Source organism: Vidua macroura, chromosome 3, assembly GCF_024509145.1.
Source record: "Vidua macroura isolate BioBank_ID:100142 chromosome 3, ASM2450914v1, whole genome shotgun sequence".
Lineage (NCBI taxonomy): Eukaryota > Metazoa > Chordata > Aves > Passeriformes > Viduidae > Vidua > Vidua macroura.
Window position 1 is genome coordinate 91,149,311 of NC_071573.1, and position 26,126 is coordinate 91,175,436.

Here is a 26,126-nt window from a genome sequence, read left to right on the forward strand (position 1 = left end):
CTGCCATTGTCTATAGAAGATGACAGTTGTTCTGGTGGATCACAGGAGATCTGAAGTTTGACTCACCAAGTATGGAACAACCCAATCTAAATTTCCACCACTAGTACAAGAACCTGTATGTAAATTCATACAGAAAATTGTGTACTTCTAAGTTTAAATCAGATGCTTAATTATGAGCTGGAAAATGTTAATCAATTTGTAGATATCAAAAGGAAGGACAATGTAAAGTGAAAAGTAAAGAAAATGAGTGATATCACATGATAATTCTAGTGGATGAAGGCTTACATGATGTTATCAGGCAAAACCTCTCAATTCCTTACTCTAGACACTATTTTTTGTGCCTTTTGGAAAGCAAAGGCTCTCTTTAGGATAAATGAAATATTGATTTTAGGTTCTAGCTAGACTCCATTAAGATGCTTTTTAAGTTACATTGTGTCTGCAAAGAGTGGAGTTTTATGAACACAAATCAGTTTTCTAATACCCATAAGTGGGCTTTTCATAAGCACTCATAAATAATTCACCCAACTTTCCTGTGCATCAGTAGAACTTGACTTGAAGCTTTCTTAAGCACTTCCAAAAAACCTTAGCTGCATGTCTGGTATTGAATATATCAGCGATGACTGTTATAATACAAACAGCTCATTTGTTTCTAAATACAGAAGTAAGAGAAACAGCATTTGGGGGGGGGGGGGGGGGGAAGACAATCAGTGACTCACAAAGACTTTCTCTGTGTTAAAAGCAGATGATTTGAAAGTGTGCTTGAATAAAAAAATAAGACTGTCTGACCAATGTGATGATGGTTTGGGTGCCTCTGGGTCTGTTAGCTCTGTCTATACTGCCATATGCACCACTACCCAAATTCCAAAAGGTGTTTTAACACAACTGACCTGGAGTACAGCCGACCTGGTCAACGCAAAAGAGAGATGGAAATGGGGGCCCCACCCTTACAACTCAAAGGGGAACTGCAGTGAGGGTCAAGTTATCTTGGCTCAGGCTCTCAGCAAAGGCAATGTTTCGTTTTATTCAGAGTGAATATCAGCCCTGGAAATCAAATTAACAGAAAGAGATTGTGCTTTCTTCCTTACCTCACTCTTGGAATGGTCCAAAGTTTTGCTGCATCTCTGACAATTCTGTTCAATTACCTAACCCTGAGGGGGCAGAGAGGATTACAGGACAGCAGGTCAGCCAAGGAAGGCGTACTGACATCCAGAGAAGCCTACTTGTTCAGAGAAGGGTCAGGAACGGTTTCATTTTTCAACAATTTCAATTTGACATGACTTGTACCATACTGTTATAGTGGGTCCTGGTTTCAGCTGGGACATATTGTTCCTGGTAGCTGGTGTAGTACTGTGTTTTGGATTTATCATGAAAATAATGTTGATAACACATTAACGTTTTAATTGTTGCTGAGCATTGTTGGCATAAAGTCAAGGACTTTTCAGTGTGTTTTGCTCTGCCAGTGAGGAGCTGCACAAAAAGCTGATACAGAGCATAACCACAGTACCTGATCCAAACTGGTCAAAGTGTTATTTCATACCATTGAACATCATGTTCAGTTTATTAACTAAGGAGAGTTATCAGGAGGTACCAGTCACTGCTTGGGGAGTAAATAGGCATTGGTCAGTGGGTAGAGAGCAGTTGCATTTAGCATTGGTTCTCTTTTTTGAATTTTATTCCTCTCTCTCTTTTTGTTATCACCCTTATCATCACTATTGTTATTGTTATTATTGTTGCTGTTGTCATTATTATTTCAATAACTAAACTGTTCTTATCTCAACCCATGGGTTTTACCTTTTTCGGATTCTCCTCCCTGTCCCACCGAGGTGGGGGACTGGGAGGGGCAGGGTGAGCGAATGGCTGCATAGTAGCCTAATTTCTGTATAATAATTTCTGATTTAAAACATGACACAGTGCTGCTGTATCCTTAGGAGTTTCATCATATTTCAAAGATGCTGTATATATATGGGAAGTTGGTCAATTCCACTCTGATGGATGTACAATTAAAAGATGAAGGTTTGGTTTTGGTTATTTTTCAAAAAAAGTAGACAAAGTTATTAACTTCTTTGATCAGATACTCACATAAACCTTTAAAGCATTCCCCTAGAGATAGCTTTCACATGTGTGGATGTACATGAACTTTAGAGGTGGTTACAGCTGCTTCTGATACAGAGCTTGACCCCTCTGAATAAAGACAAATACTATTGTCCAGACTGGCACTGTTCTAAGGCACTGCTCTAAGGCAATGTAACTGAATCCTTTCAGAACCATACGAGTACTGAGCAGCACTAATCAAAAGTGTTTCAGGGGATTGAAGAAAAAGATGTTTAAAAAAAAAGAGAAAGCAATGTTTTTTCTCAGTTCAGCTAGGTCTGAAGTCCCATCATCAGTCTTACTGAAGTCTAGTCAGAGAATAATTTTTGTGCGTGCTCAGTATGTTGACACTGCTTCTCTGGGTTTCTGCATGCATTTCTGGACAGGAAAAGAAGCTGGTGAATAAATTATGACTCCACAAGAGTTCAGTACTTTCTATTTAAGAAGACATATGAAAAAGGAGTGTTTCTTGTCCTATTTTTTTAATATAAATTCACAGGTTTCACATTCATACTCAGCATTCTTCTTTGTTTTAGAAATAAACAATCTCAAGGCATTTCTTACTCCTCGACAGGCTTTGCAGTTCAGGCGAGGGGTGTGATCCTCCCCCTGTGCTTAGTGCTGGTGAGGCCACACCTGGAGTACTCTGGCCAGTGCTGGGTTCCCCAACACAAGGAGAGATGGACATACTGGAGAGCCTCCAGCAAAGGTCCACAAAAACAATGAAGGGACTAGAGCAGCTCCTATGAGGAAGGGCTCAGGCATGCCTCCAGGCTGGAAGTTGCCTCATGGAAGTTGGTCATCCATGAGATCTCCACATCCTAATTTTTTTCCCTTTAGGGGATTTATTAGTGACTGCACAGACAACTAACAAGCTAAACAAATCTATGGGGGCTGCTGCGGCGTGGGTTTTTGCTCTCCCCGGCTGCACGCGGCTCTTGGGAGCCCGGCTGTGGTGTAGCTTCCACGTGCTGCCAGGGTTTGCTGCCGCGGGTTCCCGGACACGGCTCCGTGTCTCGGGCGCGTGGGCTGGCCAGCCTCTGTTACCATGCGCTAGGGACCCGGCAAAGAGGAAGGAATTTGTCCATTTACTCCGTGCTTGGCAGGAACGGTTTATTGGTCACGTGGCGCGGTTCGATGGAAAGACGCGACCGCTCCCGCCACTCGCATGGGAGAAAATGGCGCCTGGGTGCCGGCGGGGTAGGGTTTTATGGAGGGGCGGGGCGAGAGGATCCACGGTCTGCCGGCCAATAGGGGCGGCTGCCGCGGCGGTGACGCCAGCAACAGCGACCAACCAGAGAACCCCGCAGGGGCGGGCAACGAGCCTTGGGCTGAGCGGGACCGTGTGGCTTGGGGTGGCCAGCACGGGGTTTCCCGGGGCCGGACGGCAGGGTGGTTACAGGAGCAGCACAGGGGTAAGGATCCGGCAGCGTGGGGCCAGAAACCGCGGGGGGGGAACAACACGGGGGAAACGCGGGATTACAGAATTTATTTTAACATAAATTAAAAACCCTAATCTAAACCCAAACTCCGGGATGCAACAGGCTGCAATGAGTGAAAAATCTCTCTAAAATCATTGGCTCTGTTACCTCAGCATGCGTTGCAGGTGACCATAGTTTTCCCCGTTGGTTGGCAGGTCACAATTTATAATTGAAGCAACTTGCCGCGCATCAAATCTGCGAGCCAGAAGTTGGGAGCTTGATCTTCATCTGAATTCCTTCACAGCAGCAGCTTAAAGCTTCTGTTCTGTGGTGGTACTACTCATGGAGTGACACAAGGAGTGGACAAATTAGAGGTCAACTGGAGTTAAATACAAAAATTGAATACAGGGTGGTTTTGTCCAGTAATTAATGTATTGTAACACCTGCCTTTTGAGAAGACTCCTCTTTTTGCTCCAGTATTACTTGAAAGTAGCAGTTCTTGGCACAACACTGATTTTGATGACTTTGGTAGTCTTTGGCTACAGTTTGAAGAGCCTGTAGCCTGTACTGCCACCCTGCACATTAAACCTAAGGCTTTGTACAGGGCATAGCATGGAGGCAAATTTCTCCATGAAGGCTTTGGGGGTTATTTTTAAAGTCTCTAAGGACGCAGGAGAAGAGAAAGCTTTTCAGAGGCTTGCTACCAGGCATTAGATTTAGATCAGCAGTGCGAGACAGAGTAATTGTAAATTGACTTCACTTTTCACTGCCACCTTGTGAGAATGGTAAAAAAACAGGAAAAGTTATTCTGGGTGATACTTGTAGTGAAGCATGGGAAAATAGGCATGGAAGGACAAAAGCATTTTCTAATAAGGCATTGGTGTTGTTGATATCAGGACAGAAAGCAGAAAAAGTGGTAACATCTTCAGTTGATAACACTTTGGAAATACAATATAAGGAACAAAGGAGTCCCATACAAAATGTTTGGTACCACATTTTATAGAACAGCATAAAATAGAATGTGATGACAAAACCAGCACTCAAGTTTCATGTTTGCTATATTCTTAACCTAAAAAGGCCTTGCAGGAGTGTCTTTAGCTTTTCAGATGCATTTTTTGGTGGACAATAGATACTTGGCCCAAGGCCTGAGCATTGGATCTGACTTTATTTTTGCAATTGTTAGTAGGGGCTGTTTTTGTCTAAAGTGATATCATTCCTGACACTGGTAGCAGGGCATACAGTAGTTCCCTTGTTGGTAGGGTGTGCTACCAGGCTTGTGCCCAGCATGGCTGCAGGACCTCCATGGGGATCAGTCCTTTGCCACCTGTGGTTCAGTGAAAGAAATCCGGCGTCCCCGCTGATGGTCCTCACTCCATGCCAAGGAGGTTGGGATGCGGCGTTCGGGTCTTAGAGCTCGTCCCTCATCACGTTCCATCCTCCTTAGCTTCTCCCGCAGTGTTTGGTGCCAGGTGCTGCAGGACCTCTGCGGGGATCGGCTCCTTGATGTCTGCGGTTCGTTGAAAGAAACCCGGCGTCCTCGCTGGCGGCGCGCGCTCCTCCCTGATGCTGGGTCATCCTGTTCAGAACTTAGAGCTTGACCCACATTGTGATCCATCCTCCTTAGCTTCTCCTGTGGTGTTTGGTGCCAGGTGCTATGGGATCACCCTGGGGTTTGGCTCCCTGTCCCCTGCAGTTCAATAAAACAAATGTGGCAATGCCACTGATGGTGTTCACTCCTCTCCAAAGAGGCACAGACATGCCCCAGGCCCTGCCAGTGTCCAGAAAATCTTCTCTGCACTCCTAGAAATCACACAGCTGGATGTTTGTCCCTGATGGAGGAGGCCAGGCACTGTGGCCCTTCAGGCCTGCCCTGTAGAACCAAAAGCCTTGCTGTCACAGGTGTCACAATGACTCCCTGGTGACATCAGGGGCCTTTTAGGGACCACACCCAGAAGACACAAGCTCCAGCCTCAGGAACAAAAACTTTGAAGATAGCTCATCTCACATGATGCCCTGCTGTTGAGCATGGAACTCTGTTGTCATGTTTTTTACATAAATTCACAGGTTTTACCTTTCACACCCAGTGCTGTGTTCTATTTTAGAAACAGACCATTCAAGGCATTTCTTACTCCTCAACTGACTTTTGCAGGAGCAGTTTTGGTGTGAAGTACTGCCACCTGCCATTTCTGACACTAGTACTCTTTTTGGTAGGGTATGCTACCAGGCCCTGTACCTGGCAGGGCTGTGGGACCTGCACCAGAATTGCCTCCTTGTTGTCTGTTCTTTTTTTCTTGCTGATACTGAAGGGTGTGATGCTTTTGCAGAGCTTTCTGTGTGATAAAAAGAGTTAAAGTTCTTGTCCTTTGGCTACAAATTTATTGTTATATAAAGAGTATTTTAAAAAATTACAAGAAGGAGTTACACAGGCCTATCTTGTCAGTCAGTGCTCTCAGCAAAGGAAATTCTTCTCTTCTGTACAAGTACCTACACAGTTTGTAAACTGAGCAACATGCCTTTAAAAAGAAAACTTGCTTCTCTTCCCTGAGATTTGTGCAGTTATGAACACCCTGACTACCTGAATTACCTATCATTTTGATTTGAAGATTTGCAGAAGAGTTCTTGACTCCAGACAGTGCTATGGAGAAAAAAAGTCTCTGTATTTATCCAAACACATAGATCTATGCGTCCAGAGATGCACACATGGGCTGCCGCTATTGTCATGCCCATTAGTGTGATCCCAGGTTGTTTCTTCCAGCACTCACTTCCCAAATATCCTTTAGCTCTCCCTGAAGCTGTACTTACACATGTAACTCGGGAGTATCTCACACAGAGGAAGTTGTAAGTAAGAAGCCACACATGCATGATACTGTTGTGGATCACCAAACTGAACTCTTCAATCACCTTGTTTTACCAACGTCAGCATGCGCTTTCAGGCTCAAACCAAAAGCTTTTCTTAACATCTTTTCCTACATGCTGAGTTTTTCAAATTTCTTCCAATGACTAATAATTTACCTCATTTCAGGGTGAGACTGTGACAGAAAAGCTTCTGCTGTTGGAGCTATACGCTGAGTGAGCAGAGGACCCTAGGGAGGACTGAACATCACTGCCATGCATAGAAAGGAAGCTGGCATGCACATTCAGGCTGGAATTCCATGGGCCCTGATGGAATCCACCATGGAGTAATGACAGAACTGGTGAAAGAACTTGCCAAACCACATTCAATCATCTATGACAGTCGTGCTTAACTGGAGATGTTCCAGTTTTCTAGTAATTAGCAAATGTAATGCCCATCAACAAGAAGAGTTGAAGGGATAATCAGGAGAACTACAGACCTGCCAGCCTGACCTCTGTTCCAGGCAAGAGGAAGAGTATGGAAGAGATCCTCCTGACTCCCATCCCACAGCACAGGCAGGACAACTATGGGATAAAGCCCAGCCAATGTGATTTACAAAGGTAGGTCTTACTTGACCAGCCTGATCTTCTTCTGTGAAAAAGTGGCCCACTTAGATGAAGGAAAGATCTAGAAAACATGTCTTATGAGGAGTAGCTGAGGGAGCTGGGATTTTTAAGTGTTGAGGAGGCTCATGGGGGACCTCATCGCTCTCTACACTTCCTGAAATGAGGTTGTGGTGAGATGGGGGCTGGTCTCTTCTACTGTGTCTGCAGTGAGAGGACAAGGGGAAATGGCTTTAAACTGAGAGGGGGAAGATTCAGATTAGATATTACAAGAAAAAAAATTCACTGTTATGTTGCCCTGGCAGGTGGTGGAGCCACCAACCCCAGAGGTATTTAGGAAGCATCTGGATCTTGCTGTGGGTGATAAGGTTTAGTGATTTAGGGGTTACAGTGGTGGTGCTGGGTTGACAATTGGACTTGATGATCTTAAAGCTCTCTTCCAACCTTGATGGTTCTATGATTCTATGAAAGAGCAGAACAGAATCAGATTGAAATCAAAGTAGTTTTGCCCATTTATGTTCTTTCCCTTTCTGCTACTAGCACTTGGGCAGTCTGTCCATTGAGAAAATTCAGTACACAGAAATCACATTAAATTTCTTGTTCTTCTGCTCTCTCAAAATAAATTCCAGCAGCCTTTCCAAAATACCATGTAAACTTATGGGAACCCAAGTTCTTAAGTATACACAGATGGCTTGCCTGCAATCTTATTTAAATATCACCTTCAGTGTCCCAAACATTAGCATGTCATTAACAACAAAGGTAACACAAGAAATGTGAACAGATTAAAAGGCAGCACACCATAAGGGACAAAGAAACATCAGAACAGTGAAGGAAAATCCACACTAAAAGTAGCCAATTAGTGAAATGCCATCTGTTCATCCAAACTTCACTCAAAGAAGGAAGGTTTCCTGTTTAATGGAACAATAAATTCTTCAGGACTTGAAAAAATGAGTGATTAGTTGTGGGTTTTCCCTCTTTTTTTTTTATTGGACGAATCCTTATGCAGTTATTTACCTTGAAAATGTCACTAGGGCAGCTACCACTGTGGTGCTCTAGTATTTTTTGTTTGCAGCAGTTTTGTATGAAATTTGTCAGGATCTATATTTAGTAGAGACCAAAGATGTGGGGTTTTTTTTGGTTTGTTTTTTTAGTTCTGGTGCATTCCTTCAGTGCAGTTGAGATAATCTCCTGTTACAGTCCATTTTGATTTTGGTTAGTTTTCAAAGAAGGAAATCAGAGTGAAACAGCTGAGTTTCATGCCAGACTCGGTGGAGTGGAACTATAAGATGATGATTCCAGTTGAAACATACTGTTGCTTTAGACTTTGTCAAAGTTTAGCCAAGACTTACTACAAAATCTGTAAAAACTGCCTTATTTTTTGCTTTAGACTGAGCTGAAGCCCTACAAAACTTGCTGAATTTTGTTTCCAAGACAAAAGTACAATTACTTTTTGCTTCCATACCTGGTGGAAACCAAAAATAATTATTAAACTACTTCCCCCTCCCTCTTCTTCTACCCTTTTTGCCTTTCTTCTGATGTCAAGACTTTCACAGACTTTAGCAATTTGAGTTCTATTGAGGTCACACTTTTAATACTCTTCTTCACATGTAGTGGATCCTACTAGCTAGCTGCAAATAGTGTTCTTAAAAAACTTCTTCATTAATTAAAAAAAAAAAAAGGCATGCAGTTTCTAAAACCTTGATTTTCCAGTTTCGCTGTTTCCAAGTTTCTTGATGAAGAGAAGCCTTTTGGCTGGAGCACAATTCTTACAAGGCTGAGGAAAGTGGACTTGTTTAGCCTGAAGAAAAGGAGGCTGGAGGAGCACCTTATCAAAAAATGGGGCGGGGGGAGGGGGTTAGTCTGTTCTGCCAAGTGACAGGACAAGAGGAAATGGCCTCAAGTTGTGCCAGGGGAGGTTTACATTGGATATTAGGAATACTTTCTAATATTGGATATTAGGAATAATTTCTTCACAGAAAGGGTTTTCAAGACTGGAAAAGTCTGCCCAAAGAAGTGGTTGAGTCCCTATCCCTGGGAGTATTTCAACAAGCTGTAGATGTACCATTTAAGGGGATTTGGGATTTAGGGATTTGGCAGTGCTATGCTAATGGTTGGACTTGATGACCTTAGAGGTCCGTTTCAGTTATATGATTCTGAGTGAGAACAGTATTGTAACTACATGCAATAGCAACATTGCTGATGAATTTGGACCAACAGCTGAGTACTTCACAGTATGACAGTACAGCACACTAGGGCTAAATATTTGTCTTCTACTCATAAGTTTTCTAAAACTTTTTCTTTGATAACACATTGGGCTGTGTATCATGATTTGATAGACATAATGAACAGTACTTGTGTTTCTATGCTCATTTTGCTGCAGTGAGAAATAAAATATTATAGTCTCCAGAGTTTTGCAATGGAATTGCAGTTGTGCTTATATTAAGGCACTAGTTCACATTAATGAGTTCTTATCTGTGTGTTTGTGTGGCTGTCACTGTTGGAAGAGCTGAACGAAACATCCAGACGAGCCTAAAATATTTCATACAGAGCCTGAGGCAGCCCACAGCTTCAAGATCCCCAAAAACTTTAAAGCACAGAGGATTTCAATGGTGAGCTTAGTCTGACCTCCTGCCTCAGGCTTCTTCTTCAGCTGCCTTCTCCAAGAAAAGCTTTGTGCAGTGCTGCCCCATGATGAAGATTTCCAGACAATAAATTGCTATAGATGAAGAAATAACATTCACTGTATTATGGTGTGTGTATTTGACAGCTAGACTTATAATGAAAAGAGAAAATTTATTCCTTTCATTGCATTCATTCTGTCTCTAATATGCCCTAACTGAGGCAGAGGTGCCTGCTCTGCAGCCCTCTCTCACTGACCTCTGCCACCATCCTTGGTTTGGTGTGACTGCTGAACAACATGGGACCAAGAAAATGTTGAGAGCTGGGAGTCTCCACATTGTCTGGAAACAAACATGACAACTGGATGCAGGTGTATCTTGACTAAGGGGATGCAGGAGAATTTCAGAATAAAGCAATGTTTCAATTTGCTGTTAACTGAGGCAAAGACACAACCTCCATCCTGATAAAGGCTTGGTCCTTGCAGTGAGGAATGGGTGCAAATATGTAAGTTCATATAGGAAACAGTTCCCAAATGGTAGGTATAGCATTAAATGCCCAAGTGCAAGTTCCTGTCACATCTCTAGTAAAACATTGCGCTGAAAAGATTTACAAACATATCTTTCTATTATTCTGATTTCTAGAAGTGTAGCTCCTCTCTTCAGGATTTCTCTTAGTCTGGCAACTTTCCACGATCCCTGCAACTACAGGAAAACAGTTCCCTTGTAGTTCTCAGGGCTTGTCTCGTCCCTGCTCTAGATGCAAATTCCTTATGTCCATGGGAGTCCTTGTTCCTCTTGTTTCAGGCTGTGTTCCTATAAAACATGTTGCACTAAGCTGCACATAAAGCTTTGCAGCTGTGAGCCCCAGTGGTGGTTGCCAGCTTGAAGCTGTGAAGCCTCCCTAATTTTAGTATGCCTAGGGGAAGCTCTCCTTGAGGAATCTCACTCTGGGCATCCAGGACAAGCAATTATCCTAAATTAGAAGCTTAACATTACAGCCCAGATCTTAGGAAGGTCTCATAAGTAAATTGGGAGCAGCAACAGCCACTGGCAAAAGTAAAAGCCACAGCAGTGCAAGCCAATTTGGAGTTGAAATAAATAACCCCCCCTCCCCCAGAGTTTACTGAACATGTTTTTACAGTGTCATTCACTTCAAAGTTAAATTATACTCTTCTAAAATCTTGACATTTATGGAATCAATACATACCAAGAGGTTGGGAAATAGGTGTGTAGATGATTCAGTACACTTTCCTCTCAAGTACTGGCTTAACTCACTAAAACTAGAAGAGTTATTTCTCTCAAAGCATTTAGAGCTTCTAAAATTGCTTGTGTTACAATTTGCTACAAATTTCAAGTGATAAAGGTTTTTTGTGTCTAAATTCAGTTTACTATATGACACTAAAGGCTGCAGTATGTGTACTGACATTTGTGCTGCAGTATGGTACTGACATTTTAACAATAGCTCCTTTAAGTGATGCAACATAAATTGTCACCCAGCTTTGGTTTAAGAGAGGTTATTTCAGAGACATGGGCATTTGTCATATACCACTGCCATGAAAAATTCTTGAATGCACTTGCTGATGACATAAGAAAACAGGTTCTTATTCTAGAAAGAATGAACATTATTAAACACACTGAAGGTACACCTGGAAATTCTTTGTTCACTGATATTTCATGGCAGCTTTTTCCCCCCACTTATTTAACATGCCATATTTTCTTTCATAGACAATTTTATTCCAGTTGGCATTTGACCTTTGGATTAATCGAAACTGAAAGGGCTAGAAAGTATTTAATTTCCTCTTATGTCAATAGTTTCAATATTGATATTTTAATTAGCAAATAAGCAAAACAGTCCTCAAACTTGTCAAGATTTGCAGCAATGCTTATAGGAGAGAATGTGGGTCAAAAAGCTGCTTGTTCCAAGAGAAGTAGCTATGGAAGCATTAGGAGTTCTGTGTGTCTCATTTGCACTAGTGATCCTGATCACCAACACCAGGAACTGAGCCTGGATTACAGATTTGTCCATCGAGACAAACAACAGAATATCTTTGCCATATTTTTCTGTTTGCAATAGGCTTTTAGGAATGTTGGCACATGCTTGTTCTCAGATTAAACAGGGAGTGGAAGGCAAGCAGTTCAGGAATTAGTCTAGTCTAGACTGAATTGAGGAGAAATTACAATTTCTTCTTTATTTTCTTTTAATTAAAACATTATTAAAATGATACCATTTTGGTTGTGGTTGCAGGAAAAGGAACACACTCTTTCATTGCAAGCTATTTTTGTATTACACTGAATGCATTAACTTTGTGGGATCTACTAGAAAAAAATTAATTTCCTGGATGACATGTTGATACATAGATACAACTTATCTACTTAGTTTTAAGTAAAGGTGTATAGGAAATAATTCTTCAACTACAGGATCAGACCTACTTACATTTCTTTGGAATTTTTTATCCAGTATGACCATGAGCTGTCTGAGCCAATTTTGTTTGGAAGAGCACATAATATTTCTGAAATAATTTCTGGTCAGAATATATACTGTAAAGAGATTAATGCTAACACTGTAACTCCATTTTTTTCAGGCATTGTTCAATGAGGAGGGAACTTCCTGCTCCATGAGACATCAAGGTTTTCAGTAGTCCTCGATATGACATGCTTTTAGTCTAAAGGGTTTTTTGTACCAAGTGAGATCCAAGAGTGCTATGATGTCTGCAGTGTGTTCATGAGGAAGACCTCATGAGGGCTAATAGAAAGGTAACTTAGAGAGAAGACATCATTTTTTCCCCATAAAGACTCAATATAAAACAATGGAAAGAATAGCTACATCAAGCAGAGTATGGTACAGATAAACTATGGCTGTCCCAAAGTAGCTAAAATCAGCTTCTCAATATCACACTCATTTTGTCCACGAAGAATCCTAAAATAACCATTTTCTCCCCAGGATTTTCCCCAGGAATTTGCAGCAATCTAAAAGTAAACAAAACAGAAAAATATTATCTATTTTAATTTAAAAATATTATTTAAAAATGCAGGGTGTAAAATGCAAAATTAATCTTTTGTGTTAGTTTCCTTTTTAAGGAACAGAGTCTCTCAGACTCGGTGCAGTGAGAATTAGCATGTATCTTTTTCTGATTTCTAATATTTTGTTTCTTTTTTGGTTTGATCAAAATTTCACTTCCAAAATCAGGGTTAGTAAAAATGGACTAGTATTTCTACAAGACAGTTTGATACATTGAAGCAGAAATCATTAAATGAATATTCATACTCTTTACTGCTGAAAGAGGTTTTTGAAACAACAACGGTCAGAATTCCAACTAATCTGTTAAAGACACACCAAAGATATATATATATATAAAAGCTGACTTTTAAAGAATGAAGTTTTATTCAGGTAGCTATTGACATATTAAGCTATTTATTTTCTGATTAATTCTCAGTAGTTTCAGTAGGTTTTGCCTTTGATACCAGTGAAACTACCTACCATAAGCCCTGCCATCAGCTATGTAAACACCAAAGTACTTTCAGATGAACACAGGAATAATGGGGTGAGCTGTTAGTCATAATCCAAGTGACAAAATTTGACTTACTCTAAATGGCTTAAAGGAAGTGTTCTTAGTTTGATTTGTTTTAGTTTTGGGGGCTTATTCTGGTGTCTGGATAACAATTTCCAACACTGTTTAAACAGAAAATTTGTCTTTTCCAAATATTTTAACAAATACTAATGATTAATTTTACTGACTTTCATTTGCAGGCATCAAAAAGAACTGACTCTTCATAGAAATTTTTAATAACATCTGAAAAATTAAATAAGATTTGAAACAGAAAAGGCAGTGTAGGAAAAACCTACAGGTATAGATGAGATGAAACAGGCTTTGAAATTGAGGTAGGTGATGCAATAGTTCAAGGGTCAGCATGATAAAAGTTGCCAGAGAGGGAGTAGAATTATGCAGGACACTTTAAGGTGAAGGAAAAAAATGGATGCAGAGAGAGTGAATGAAAGTAAAGAAGTAGATTTTAGATGATCTGTGTTGTTGAGATCTCTTTTCTTCTGCTTCAAAACACTGTCCTAAGTATTCACTTACCCAAAACTTCTGTTTCTGTCCATTTTTGTCAGGTAATGCTCCCCACCTTTTAGAAAAGAATGGTACTTTGATGAAACAAGCAGTCAGAAAATACAAGCATTAGTTGTAATAATTATCAGTGTCAGAACAAAGCCTGAGTAACAAATTCTGATGATTCAAGTGAGGTTACCTGCTGACTTGCTAACCACAAGTCAAATTGTCATTAGTCATTACAAAAAGTTAACAAAAGTCTAGTTGTAGTTTTTCATTGCAAAAACCTGTTTTCTGTCTGATTTGGCAGAATCTCTCTTCTGGAGGGCTTGCCTGCTGAACTGAACTGTGTAGGAATATTGAAACTAATGTGAGCACATTTCTTCAACTCAGCTGAAGATCCCTAGGAACATTTTTGTTAAAAGTCTCATCCAGCACCTTTACAGAAATAGCTGGTGAGTTGGGACTGAAAATATTCCTAGCTTTTCTCAGATCAAATTGAACTGCTGACAGCCTTATCTGTTTCATTGCATGGGGCAGGGGAAAAGTTTGATGTTTTTGTCATCTTTGAGGGCATGCTAACTTTTGTGGAAATTTCTATGAAATCATACAAGAAATTTTCCCCACTGGCCATCCTGCCAAGTGATGGGATTTTCATAGGGCTATAGCTGTAGCTGAACTGCTTAGTACCCTGATTTGTAGGCCTCACTTTATACACAGGGCAGCAGTTCCAACCCAGTCACATGGATGTTTCAGTGAGCAAGGCTTGCACTGCACACCTTAGGTAGTTAAGTACACATGGGTTTTCTGCTGGAGCTTAAAGAGCTCTGTTTTAATTTATACAACGAATGCTTGTCTACTTACTATTCACAGATCTTGATGCTTGGGTGCCTATGAAAGGGCACAAATAAACAGAAAACCAAAGATGTGAACTTTTAGAGGGTTTTCCCCAGTGTAAAGTTAATCCTAGGATGTATCAAATGCCATTGACAGGGTGTTTACTGGTGTATAGCCCATCAACACTGCCTGTTTGAGCTGTATTTGCAGTGCTCCAGTCATTTTCAAAGGCAACCAGCAAAAATATGATGAGAAATCCCACACTGTGAATGGGGAAACTGGGATTTTTCTGTCACCCTTTTATTTGAACAGCAACAGTGAAATCAACTCTTAGTTAACAGTGAACCATCATTTACATGGAATACCTGTGCTTTCAGAGAAAGGGAAAAAGGGCAGGAAGACAAATTGGTGACTAGCACAGAGATTAAGTGTGGATTGTAGTTGCAAACACAAATTGTAGCTACTGATCATTAAATTCAAGAAATCATAAAAACAATGTTTCCCATAATGAACTTGGAATGCAATTATTTTTTAAAGAGGCCTCATGATGCATTTTCTTTTCATTACCACATGAATGTTCAAGGATTATCAATAATTGCCATTTCTTTGCCAAATATTTCCAATACAATCTGTCATGATCATATCTTTTTTTAAAAAAAAGTTATAGGCTTTTAGATTTCACAGCAGATTCAAATTTACTTCTTTACTTACGGCCATTTTTCTAAAAAAATACATCAGCTGTACTGTGAAAGTCCAATATTTACATTAGTCTCAAAGACAGAGAAACATTGCCTTGAATTGATATTCATGTACTCCTGCATTTTGTACTACACATAATTGCTCCTGCTTGCTTGAGTATGATAATGATCAGTTCCCACAGGGTCACATTCCTCTGATTAAATGTTTTTCTAACATTTGTTATTTTTTAAAAGAGTCAGCTTATAGTTTCATACATTGATTGGAATTCATTGATTCTTAGAAATGTTTCTACATAAAAGAAGACTTATAAACCAAGATAGAAAAGGAACTTTTTTTAATCCTTGACTATAACATATCCATGAATTTAGTTTCCCAGGGTTTGTCTCATCATAGATACATAGGCACTTGGGATATGCATTTTATTTACAGTTTAGAAAGAAGAGCTGCTTTCTCATTAATCAATGCCTATGGGTAATCATCAAATACTCTAAATTAAAGTAAATTAAAATATAGAGTGCACCAGCAGGTCAAGAGAAGTGACTGATTTCCTTTTTTTTTGACTGCCATTCTGTGTCCAGTGCCCAGTCTTGAACTTCCCCATGCAGGAAAGGCATTAACAGGCTGGAACGAGACCAGCAGGAGTCCACTGAGATGTCTGGGGTCTGGAGCACGTGATGTATGAGGAGAGGCTGAGGGAGCTGCCTTTGTTGAGCCCCCAGGAGAGAAGGCTCAGGGCAGATATATTTGTTGTCTTCTTCTCCACAAAGGGTGGGTAAAGAGAAGATAGAACAGACTCTCCAGTGGTGGTCCCCCCACTGCTCGCCTTCCACATCCCCTACTTGAACCTTAACCTCCAGTGGAGGTAGTGATGGCTGCATCCAGCTTACTCTAGGTAGCATTCCAGATCATTTTCCCTGCAGAGTAGCAGCTCAGAGAAAGTGTTGATTGGTCCCTCAAAATCTTCAAAACCAAAATTAAAAAAAAAAAAAAAACAACATAATCCTGAAGGGGTTTAATGAAGTAACTAAACTCACAGTGGAGTTAGTTCCCAAGTGGAATTGACAGAGACTTTAAAGTGACACAGTCTTGGACAACATCCATTAGAGAACAATATTGCATCTTCTGGAAGATGACCAAAATAATCTAATCACACTCTTTTGTTTGCTTTTGTGATTATTCCAGCTTGATATTTACTCCAAATGAATGCCATTTTAAAAGCAAAGAGATGCTGAATCTTATTGGACTTGGACAGACAGGTAATTTCTCAGGGTTATCTTTGCAAAGCTTTAGATCACTGATGTCCCTACCTTTGGTATTTTTTGGAAAACCTTTCAACCTTATGTCCTAATTTTCACTAGTAATTTTTTTCTCAGTAGCTGTTACAGTACTGTGATTTAGATTTGGAATGAGAGTGATGTTGATAATACACTGATTTTTTGGGTTTTGCTAAGTAAGGACTTTGTTTCCTTTCGTCTCATGCGTTAATGGTGAAGAGGAATGCAAAATAAACTAGGAGGGATCCTAGCTGGGACATGTGGCTGGAAGTGACCAAAAGGATACTCCATACCATAGGACTTATGCCCAGTATATAAACTGGGGGAAGTTACTCAGAAATGTATCCAGTCTGGGTTCGGGAAGGGGGGTTCTGGTGTCGGTCAGCAGGTGGTAAGCAACTGTATTGTACAGCACTTCTTTTTCCCTTTTTATTATCACTTGCCATTATTATTGTATTTACATTATTGTTATTATTAAACTGTTCTTATCTCAATCTAAAAGTTTTACTTTGATTTTATCCCCCATTCCACTGGGGTGTGTGGGGGGAGAGATGAAGTTGGGACAGTGACTGCTTAATTTCCAGCTGGGCTTAAATCATGACTCTATTTCATATCCAAACTTTCCATTTTTATTTAGAAGAAAAAGAAGAGATTTTAAGAAATCATTAAGAAGGTCTATTTATCAATTTCTGAAAATTACTTTTGAAAGGGAGTTTTCATCTCTCTGGCAAAAATATTCTGTGAGAAATACTCCACTTAGCTTTTCCAAAAGAAACTATCATGGTCTTCAATCAAAAATAACCTTGAATAAAAAAAAGTAATTTCGCAAAACCACATTCAATCCCCTCCAGGAAAAAAAATAAGCAGCGTGTTTCCATTTACTCCAAGGAAACCTGCTCCAAGTGACTCTGTGAAAAGAATTCTGTTGCTCTTTCAGATAAAAGGATGAGTTCTTGTGGTCTTATATAAAATTATTTTCTTAATTTTGTGTCCAATTTCATATAGTAAAGGCACCTTAGCTGTCCTTTTCAGTAACAACTTTCCCTTGACATTATCTCTGTAGGAGCAAGCCCTGAATACACAACTCTGCCTGACAGGTAAAAAACTAGAATACAGAGACTTTCAGTAGTGTTACAGAGAATGGAAATTGGTTTTATTTGAACATTTCCCAGTTTTTTTTTTCAATAAACTACACCACTAAAATGTAGGTGGACTTCACAAGAAAAGCATAAAGAAAGCTATCAGGAAAAAAGTAAGCTGATAATTAATCATCATATAAAATAATTTAAAAATGAGAAATACAACCTAACACAACAAAAAGGGTTATCAGCAGTGGCTTCAAAACTAAGGTGTTTTGACAGATAACAGAAACTAGGTTCAAGTGTGCTTGCATTCACTTTTGTAGGTAAAATGCTCTTAACAGCAAATACAGTGAAGACTTCTGAGGAGTGTGCTAAATAATATTATACAAACTGTCTCCTTAAGACTGAAGGTATGAACAGAAAACAAATACAGCCTTAAAAATAAAGAGGAATGGCAGGTTTTAGATCTCAAGCTAATTTCTGCAGATTAGTTGTTATTAGTAGAAGTCAATGCTTTACATTAACCAAGGACTTAAACTGCTTTCTGGATAAAAATATATGCAGTCCAAGAACTTCTCATGTCAGCTTCTTCCCCGGACTTGGTTGTATAGCTGTTATAATGCTACCAGAGGAAAAAAGGTGCAAGTATTGTGGGTCATGTCCTATTCTTAGTGCTGGATCACAAAAGCCTAGTACACTTCAAAAATTAGCAATTTTATCTACTCAATTAGACAAAAGTTCAATTCTTAATCTTGTATTAAAAATAAGAAGGTTAGGGTCACTGACTTATGTTCACCACAAGAGAAACCTTCTTAAAAAATGGTTGCTGAATTCAAAATTGTAGTTTTGCATAGACTTTTTAACATGAGATGTGAGTTGAATTGAGTCAGTGAGCCAAGAGTTAAATCACTCCCACAGATTCCACAGATCTACTGTAATGAATTGTTTGGGGTACAGTCTTATGGATTTAACTGCATGAATCATCAGACCCTGTATCTTTTCACCATGATCTCCATGTATTTCTCTTTGCTATAAAATGTTTGAGTGTTGCTGTTTAATTTTTAACTATAATACCTGATGTTGATTGTCTGACAATGAAAAAGTAATTCTTTTTTTTTCCCCATGAAAGAAAAAGGGAACTCAAGCCCAGGTTTCTTTATTCAGGAACAAAACAGTTTGGATTATGACTTTCGGTGATTTAAGATGTTACTTGTTTATAGTTATCTTGAGTGCAAGATTGAGTGAAGGCAACAAAGAGAAAAACATAGAGAAAAACAGTCTCCAAAGGCAAAACCCCACATATTACTAACAGTAGTCAAGACTTTGGACTTTGGACTTTGGATAGGTGAATCATTTAATTATGTATTAAATCACAGAATGTTGTTGCTCTGTCTGGCTGTCTCCTCAACATCAAACCACAAGCTCTTTGCCTCACATATCAATTTTATCTCCATTAGTATGGTTTTTTGTGTCAAACATTCAACCAGTGTTTTTCCAGGGCATAGAAGTTTCAGTTTAGTAGTTGGCTAAGCCATTTAATCTGCTGCATTATTCCATTTAAATCTTTCAGTGAATTGCTAAATAGACTGAAAATAGAGGGGAAATGTGTTTCCAGCTAATGTACATCTCAGTGTCCTCTTATTAAAGCCTTTTGTCATTCTGAACTCCTTCCAAGCGTTGAAAATTTATCTTGTTCATGAAAGATTATCAAGGCTTTTAATAATATTTGTTTGTTTCCTTCAAGCCTTAAAGTGATAGTCCATAGATTTAATTGCAGTCAAAGGCTTGGGCTTTTGAGACCTTCCTGGATTTTTCAGTGTCATGGCCTCAGCAGTTGCAGCTTTTTAGTGAGGTATGGATCATATATTGTAGTTTGGCACTGTACTAAAGTGATTCAGAAATAAAAGTCAGAGAGATTTGTCTGAACAAGCTGCAAACATTCAGGATGGGTACTTTACTTCACTAACTTTGAAGAGATTTGTTTGAACTAGAACCACAGCTACTCCATCCAATGTACTTCCTTGACTGAACTGTACTTTCCTCACCAAAAAGACTATGGCGTTTTACACCAACAAATCTGCCCCAGGTTTTCTTTTCCTATACACATTACATTTCTTTTCCTAGATGGAATTAAGAAAGACAGAAGACTAGAATGAAGAGAAAAAAAATTTAAAAACTCAGCCACCCAACCAATCAACAACAACAACAAAAAAATTGCAGAGAATCTGGTAGAGAACAAATATGACAGGTTTGATCAGAAATCCTAGCTTAAACATACAGATCTGAAAGAAATCTACCACTGAGTTCATCTTTGATGTGAATTTAGTCTTTTTTTTATTAAGACTTATTTTTTAGTCTTTTTTGTTAAGATAAAAATGACAGTTTTGTATGTCATTTTTCAGCCATCAATCTTCTTAAATAGGAGAGTGCCAATGAAAAAATGAAAATTACCAAACTAATAGTTTGTTCTCTTTAGTCCCACTTGCCATTTGCAGTTTCATTGTGCCTCTTTAACTGATTTTCATTCTGGTGTCATAAAGAGCTGTAATTGTGTATGTATGGATCCATGAATGCATGTATGTACATACACATATACATATGCAAGATTCTGAAAATACTGTCTTACTATGAATATTACACACCAGTCATTTGGGTTTTAAGCAACTTTAAGATGCCATTGCATGTGGGATTTCTGTAATCTAATCTAAAATTTTTCATTTTAGCTATTTAAGTGTGATGTTATCCCACAAACTCTATTATAGTCTACAAGGAGAAATCAGATCCAACAAAGCAATTCAGCTCACCTTTAGATACTTAAGCTAGAGCAGATGACTATCTATAAAAGATAAAGGGAAACATGCAGAGGCATAGGAATTTAACTTTTCTACGTCAAAACCTAGCTGTTATGTATGCCAATCTCCATTATTCACTTTTTCTGCTTATCTCCCTGTGTCTGGAATAGACACAAAAACTGCCTGAGAGATTCTGTTCTCTCTAAGTATCAGTAGGTCAGTCCATCCTGCCTTCAGATTACTGAAATCCCTATTTCACTAGAGAGACTGTGACCAAACCCACTCTGCTACCCGCAACAGTCTCCACCTGGCTGTTCCACACTTTCCTCTCCTCCTTCCATGCTATTCCATCTTTTCACATTCTTTCCCTGAGTCTGAGGTTACACAGTACCTCACTGGAGATTGACTCCCAGTCTTGTCACAGCTGATTTTATAAATAAGCCTTTGAATGATAGAAAAAAACTTGCAATTTCCCCTTTGCAGAACAAAGGAAGTCAGTCTAAACATTTAAAATCCTTCCGGTACAATGATCAGTTGAGCAGTTTGTATGTGCATTTCTGGTTTTGTACAAATAACTCTTGCAGGCATCACCAAAATATATTTGCATTTTATCACTCCATTGACTTATATGTTGCACAATTCAGGGGCAATTTAAGGCATTTTCAAAAATGTTTCTAAGATATTACAAAATCAGCTTAATAGGATCAGTCATTATTATGGCTGACTTTTACAAGTATTAAATGTCTTTTATGGAAAGGATTATAAATAAAAATAAGCCTACAATAAACCTCAACCCACAAAAAACTGCATATTTTATCCTACCTATCAGCATATCTCTGCTCCTTTACATCTCCCTAGGAGCCATCTCAGCTAAGCAAAATGCAAATATACATCAGTATTTTTATCTGAAGTACAATTATGATGACATTCCCATGAGTTTTTATTGAGGTCAAGGAGTCTAAATTTTCCTTTGCTTCCAAGCTATACATGAGTGATGAAGAACTTACACCCACAACACATATTTTCCATTCAAATTAATTTAAACTAATAAATTATATTAAAAAGTGATGGCTTAATCCTGAAAACATTAAAATATATACAATGAAGTGGTTTAGAGTTCATGATGCAGAATCACATTTTATGGCTGGATTTATCATTGCTAGAAACACCTAGCTTAAGGCTCCAACAGCCTCCAACTTGTCCAGATCTAATTAAATTTTTACAGTTAAACAGGTCTGCAAGTATTTTATATGGCACAACCTTGGAGGCCACAACATTTCAACATTTGTGCCTTAGACAATTCCAGGATTGGTAGTTCTTTATACTGTTGGATCCATTGGATACTTCAGAAATATTCAAATTAAGTAAATGACTTAGTAAGAAAATGCATTCCCCCCATATTAAACTCTGAACAAGTCTGATGTTTCTTATATAATATCATCTTCAGTTTTCTTCTTTTTCCTTCACTTAACTTCTTTTCCAGTATATCAGATCACTTGTCTTTCCTCCTTCTCAGTGTTTACCAATGACCATTCAACACAATCCTGTGTCTTTGCCAAGGTGCTCAGATTTTGCTCATAGTGGCCCCTTGCCTAAGGGTTGCTGTCTTTTCTTTGCACAGCCTGTCAATTCCCATTTAAATCAGCATCCACTTCAGCACAGAAATACAGAATCACAGAATATGCTGACTAGCAAGGGAACCACAAGGATCATTGAGTCCAACTCCTGGTCCTGCACAGGACACCCCAAGAGTCACACCATGTGCCCGAGAGCATTGTCCAAATGCTTCTTGAACTCTGTCAGGCTTGGTGCTGTGACCACTGCCCTGGGGAGCTGTTTCAGTGCCCAACCATCCTCTGGGTAAAGAATCTCTTTTTAATATCCAACATAAACCTCTCCTGGCACAACTTCAGGCCATTCCCTTGGGTCCTGTCACTGTCACCACAGAGAAGAGATCAGTTTCTGCCCCTCCTCCTCCCCTCACAAGAAGCTGTAGCTGCAGTGAGGTCTCCTCTCAGTCTCCTCCAGGCTGAACAGACCAAGTGACCTCAGCTGCTCCTCATACAGCTTCCCCTCAAGGCCCTTCACCATCTTTTTTGCCCTCCTTTGGACTCCCTCTAATAGTTTAATATCTTTCTTATATTGCAGCACCCAAAATTGCCCCCAGCACTTGAGGTGAGGCTGCCCCAGTGCAGAGCAGAGTGGGACAATCCCCTCACTTGCCATGCTGGCCATGCTGGGCCTGATGCCCCCCAGGGTTGGCCTTCCTGGCTGCCATGGCACTGCTCACTCATATTCAACTTTCAATCAGCCAGGTTCCCCGGGTCCTTTTCTGTGGCACTACTTTCCAGCATGTCATTTCCCAGTCTGTCTGTACATCCAGGGTTGCCCCATCTCAGGTGCAGAATCTGGCACTTCCCCTTGTTGAACTTCATCTGGTACATATGGTTGGCACTTTAGCTATCTCCTCCTCTCTCCCTCCTCAGCCATCACTTTGTCCTCTGGTGCCATTCTTGCATAATCACTCATCTGGGTAGGTTATTCTGCACAAATGTGGAGCAGCTTGTCTTAGGGAAGAGTTGTCATCACCCTATGCTTGCACCAAGCATACTTCACAGCCCTCCCAAACCTGAACTCACAGCTTCACAGCAGCTCATTCCAGAGCTAAAGTATTCAAATTGCACTGCAAATTTTACTGTCTAATGTTATTGGTTTCTCACAGCTGTTACCTTAAATACACATACAAAAACCAACACTTATCATCCGTCCTCCAAAAACATATTTTCTTAATTTAGTGCTCCATTTTTCTACACTAAATTCCAGTTTCTCTTTTTCATTGCTTCACAATATTCTCTACAATCATATGACAGGAAGTTTTCCCTCTATTAGCCTGAGTAAATACTTTTTGCAGCAGTATCAAAGATGATCTTGCATAAGCCTGCTGCTTCTCTTTGCTTCTATGCCACTATCAAGCACACTCTTGTAAACCATAGTGTTCCACAACGTCTTCACTAAGATCACAAGCACAAGATGTCCCTTATTTTGCAATTTTGTGTTCTTGAAGTACTTGTTGAAAATACTCTCAGTAATCTTCCTAGCACATATTGAATCATTACTTACTTGATATTCTAGACCATCAATAAAATATTTGCTTGAGATTCTACAGTAATTTTTCTATGCATTCACTTGCTGATTTAATAAATTCATCCTTGCATATTCCCTCCATGGCAAAGAATAAATCCTTGTGGTATGTTCAGTAATTCAAGCTTATGCATTATTAGATAATAGTCTTCTTAACATAGTGGCCCTGGTCTACATTTGAGAGGAAATCCACTAGTGTACTACACACATGCTTCTGAAGCAGTTCTCCAAAGAAAATCAGCAGCAGCAGTTGGTTTCTATTCAGGGCACAGAGAGCCTAGACTGCTGTGCCAGTAAGCTATGCCATTTAAGTGGGAGGTCGCTGTCAATTTTCATGTTCCTATTTGCATTCTGTTTGGTGGCATATTTGAAGAAAATTATATAAACTTTGTTCACAACTTGATATGTACTTGGAATATTTGTGAATACCCAACCAAGTATTTTTATATGGTGTATATATGTGTGTATATATATATTTCTTAATATGGTGTGTATATGTTTCTACTATATTTATACAGGGTTTAATGGTTTATTCTATAAACATTATATTTGAAGTTTTTGCACAAATATAAGAGTAGATTAAAAGATGATAGGTCTACACCTCTTTTCAATACTTTCTAAAATTCATAGACAAGCAAAAATGAAACATCAGTCTTATGTTGGGAGCTAGTAGTGTTCCACATGTGACAGTCAAATCTTTGGGTTACAAACTGGTCATTGATGTTTTATTACACTCATGACTGGCAGAGAAAAAGGGTAAAAGAATGTGCTTTACTCACCCAAGGAGTTTGACTGAATGAGTTTTCCATTTAGATCCTGCTTTCTGGGAGTGTCGATATATTCCCTCTTTGTAAAGGAAAAAATCTTCATACACTTTCATTATAGCTGAAAAAAATAGGAAAAATCACCACAGTCAGAAAACATAACCTCTATTATTCTTTGCTCCTTGCATTTTACCAGTGAAATTCTTGTTGTGTGTTGGACTGCATTAAGTGTACTTTGTAATTCCACTAAAAGCATCAATTTATCAGAAGTGTCTGCTGTGTGTGAACCAATAGAAATACTTCATCAGAGCTCTCTCTAAGGTCTCTTATCAAGTTTGTTAGTTTTCCTTGTCATGAAAACTCCCTCTCACTGACTTCTTCCAATGCAGTAAGAAACATTGCCTCATGAAGGCCTTACATAAATTTTAAAATCTAATTCAAAAAAATTAATCTCCCCAAGGTTCATATATAAACTACTCAGTTCTGGCTGGCATATGCATATTCAAGAAAAGTATTTAACAGAAAGTATATATCCTGTGAAATATGGTGGAATGACATACCTTTTTCTGAACTTAAAGTTCATCAAATACACAGTAATCTCCTTAAAGAAAATTAGATTGCTTGTATGTGTATAAATTGTGACTGTTAGTTAAAAGTGTGGAAAAAATCACCCCTTTTTTCATAACAGTAAAAATGGTGAACATTCATAACTGATGAACTGAAAATTTTGTGCAAAAGAATAAAGATTACAAGTTGCATTTTATGCCCATTTATTATTTCTTAGGAGTATCATTCATTTGTTTATTAAGAAAATAGTTCTGGGTTTCTTTTCCACATATGTTCTGCCATCTTAGTACCATTTGCTTTGGGCTACCAGATCCAGAGAAATGAAAATACTATTCAGGTCTGCATTACCTTTAGAGTCCAGTGAATTAGAAGCATTAAACATAAGCTTTATTCCATCTCATTTTTAGGTTGTGATTTTAACTACCACACAGCTTGGAATACGAGAATTAGTGAAATACAATTTCCTAAAGTCTTGCACCTTGGGAGTCCCATAAAGTACAAGTTTCATTGACCATTTTTAATGTGGTTGGACCATTTATAACATATGTGCCTGGTATAGATCTGCAGTATCCAGTAAGTTGAGCTCATGCTGCCTTTTTTTTTTCTGTCTGGCATACTTACAAATTTCTTTTTCCTACATAATATTTTCATAAACTTAAAGGAAATTAACTATCTTTACAACAACCTCTATCATATTTGGCTGAAAATATGAAACCGTCAAAAATTTTAGGGGATGAGAGAGAATTTTCAAAACATGGTGAAATGAGGCCATTTGCTTTGCCACAGGCAAGCCTGATATTGTGCCCTTCCCCATCACATCTTGGTTGAAGCTCTGGCAATGATACCTGCTGCTCCTGAGCAAAGACTCTCCTTCCTCTCTGAGAAAGGGGAGTCCCATCTGATGCCAGCAGGCCTGGTGCTTAGGCCATTCCATTGTCAAAACCCCCCAACATTTTAGCTGTGACACCAGCCGTGGAGCCATTATCAACAGACTCAGCCCATCTGTTTCTTCCAATGCCTTCAACTGTAAGTGCAGAGGAGAACATAACTTGTGCCCCAAATGAGACACATTCTTGTCTGTGAAGAGATATCATACCTAAATTTTTTCCACTGAAATGAAGTAGAAATTTTTGGAGTGTATTTCCGGAATAACTTTAGTTTATGTGATAGAATTTTATCCATTATTATATATTATCTATACATTGCACGCCTGGGCGTGTGTGTACACATTCATTTGTATATGTGTACCTTGCAATCAGAAGCCAAATAATGATATAGTCTGGAGTTAGAGTGATCTGTGTGCATCAAGTACAGGATGGACAAAGATGATGATAA

The 26,126-nt window shown here is 39.1% G+C and overlaps 1 protein-coding gene across 1 annotated transcript in view; it reads right to left on the reverse strand.

Moving 5' to 3' along the window:
* Positions 1–11,749: 11,749 nt before the first annotated feature.
* The window catches only part of TINAG (tubulointerstitial nephritis antigen), a 35,016-nt gene continuing 20,639 nt past the window's right edge, over positions 11,750–26,126 (reverse strand). Inside the window, exons 9-11 of the mRNA XM_053973650.1 lie at positions 24,240–24,345; positions 13,666–13,711; positions 11,750–12,553 (exon numbers count right to left, since the gene is read on the reverse strand). Of these exons, the coding sequence (XP_053829625.1) occupies positions 12,437–12,553; positions 13,666–13,711; positions 24,240–24,345 (269 nt within the window). The 3' untranslated portion in view covers positions 11,750–12,436. The remainder of the gene's footprint in view (positions 12,554–13,665; positions 13,712–24,239; positions 24,346–26,126) is intronic.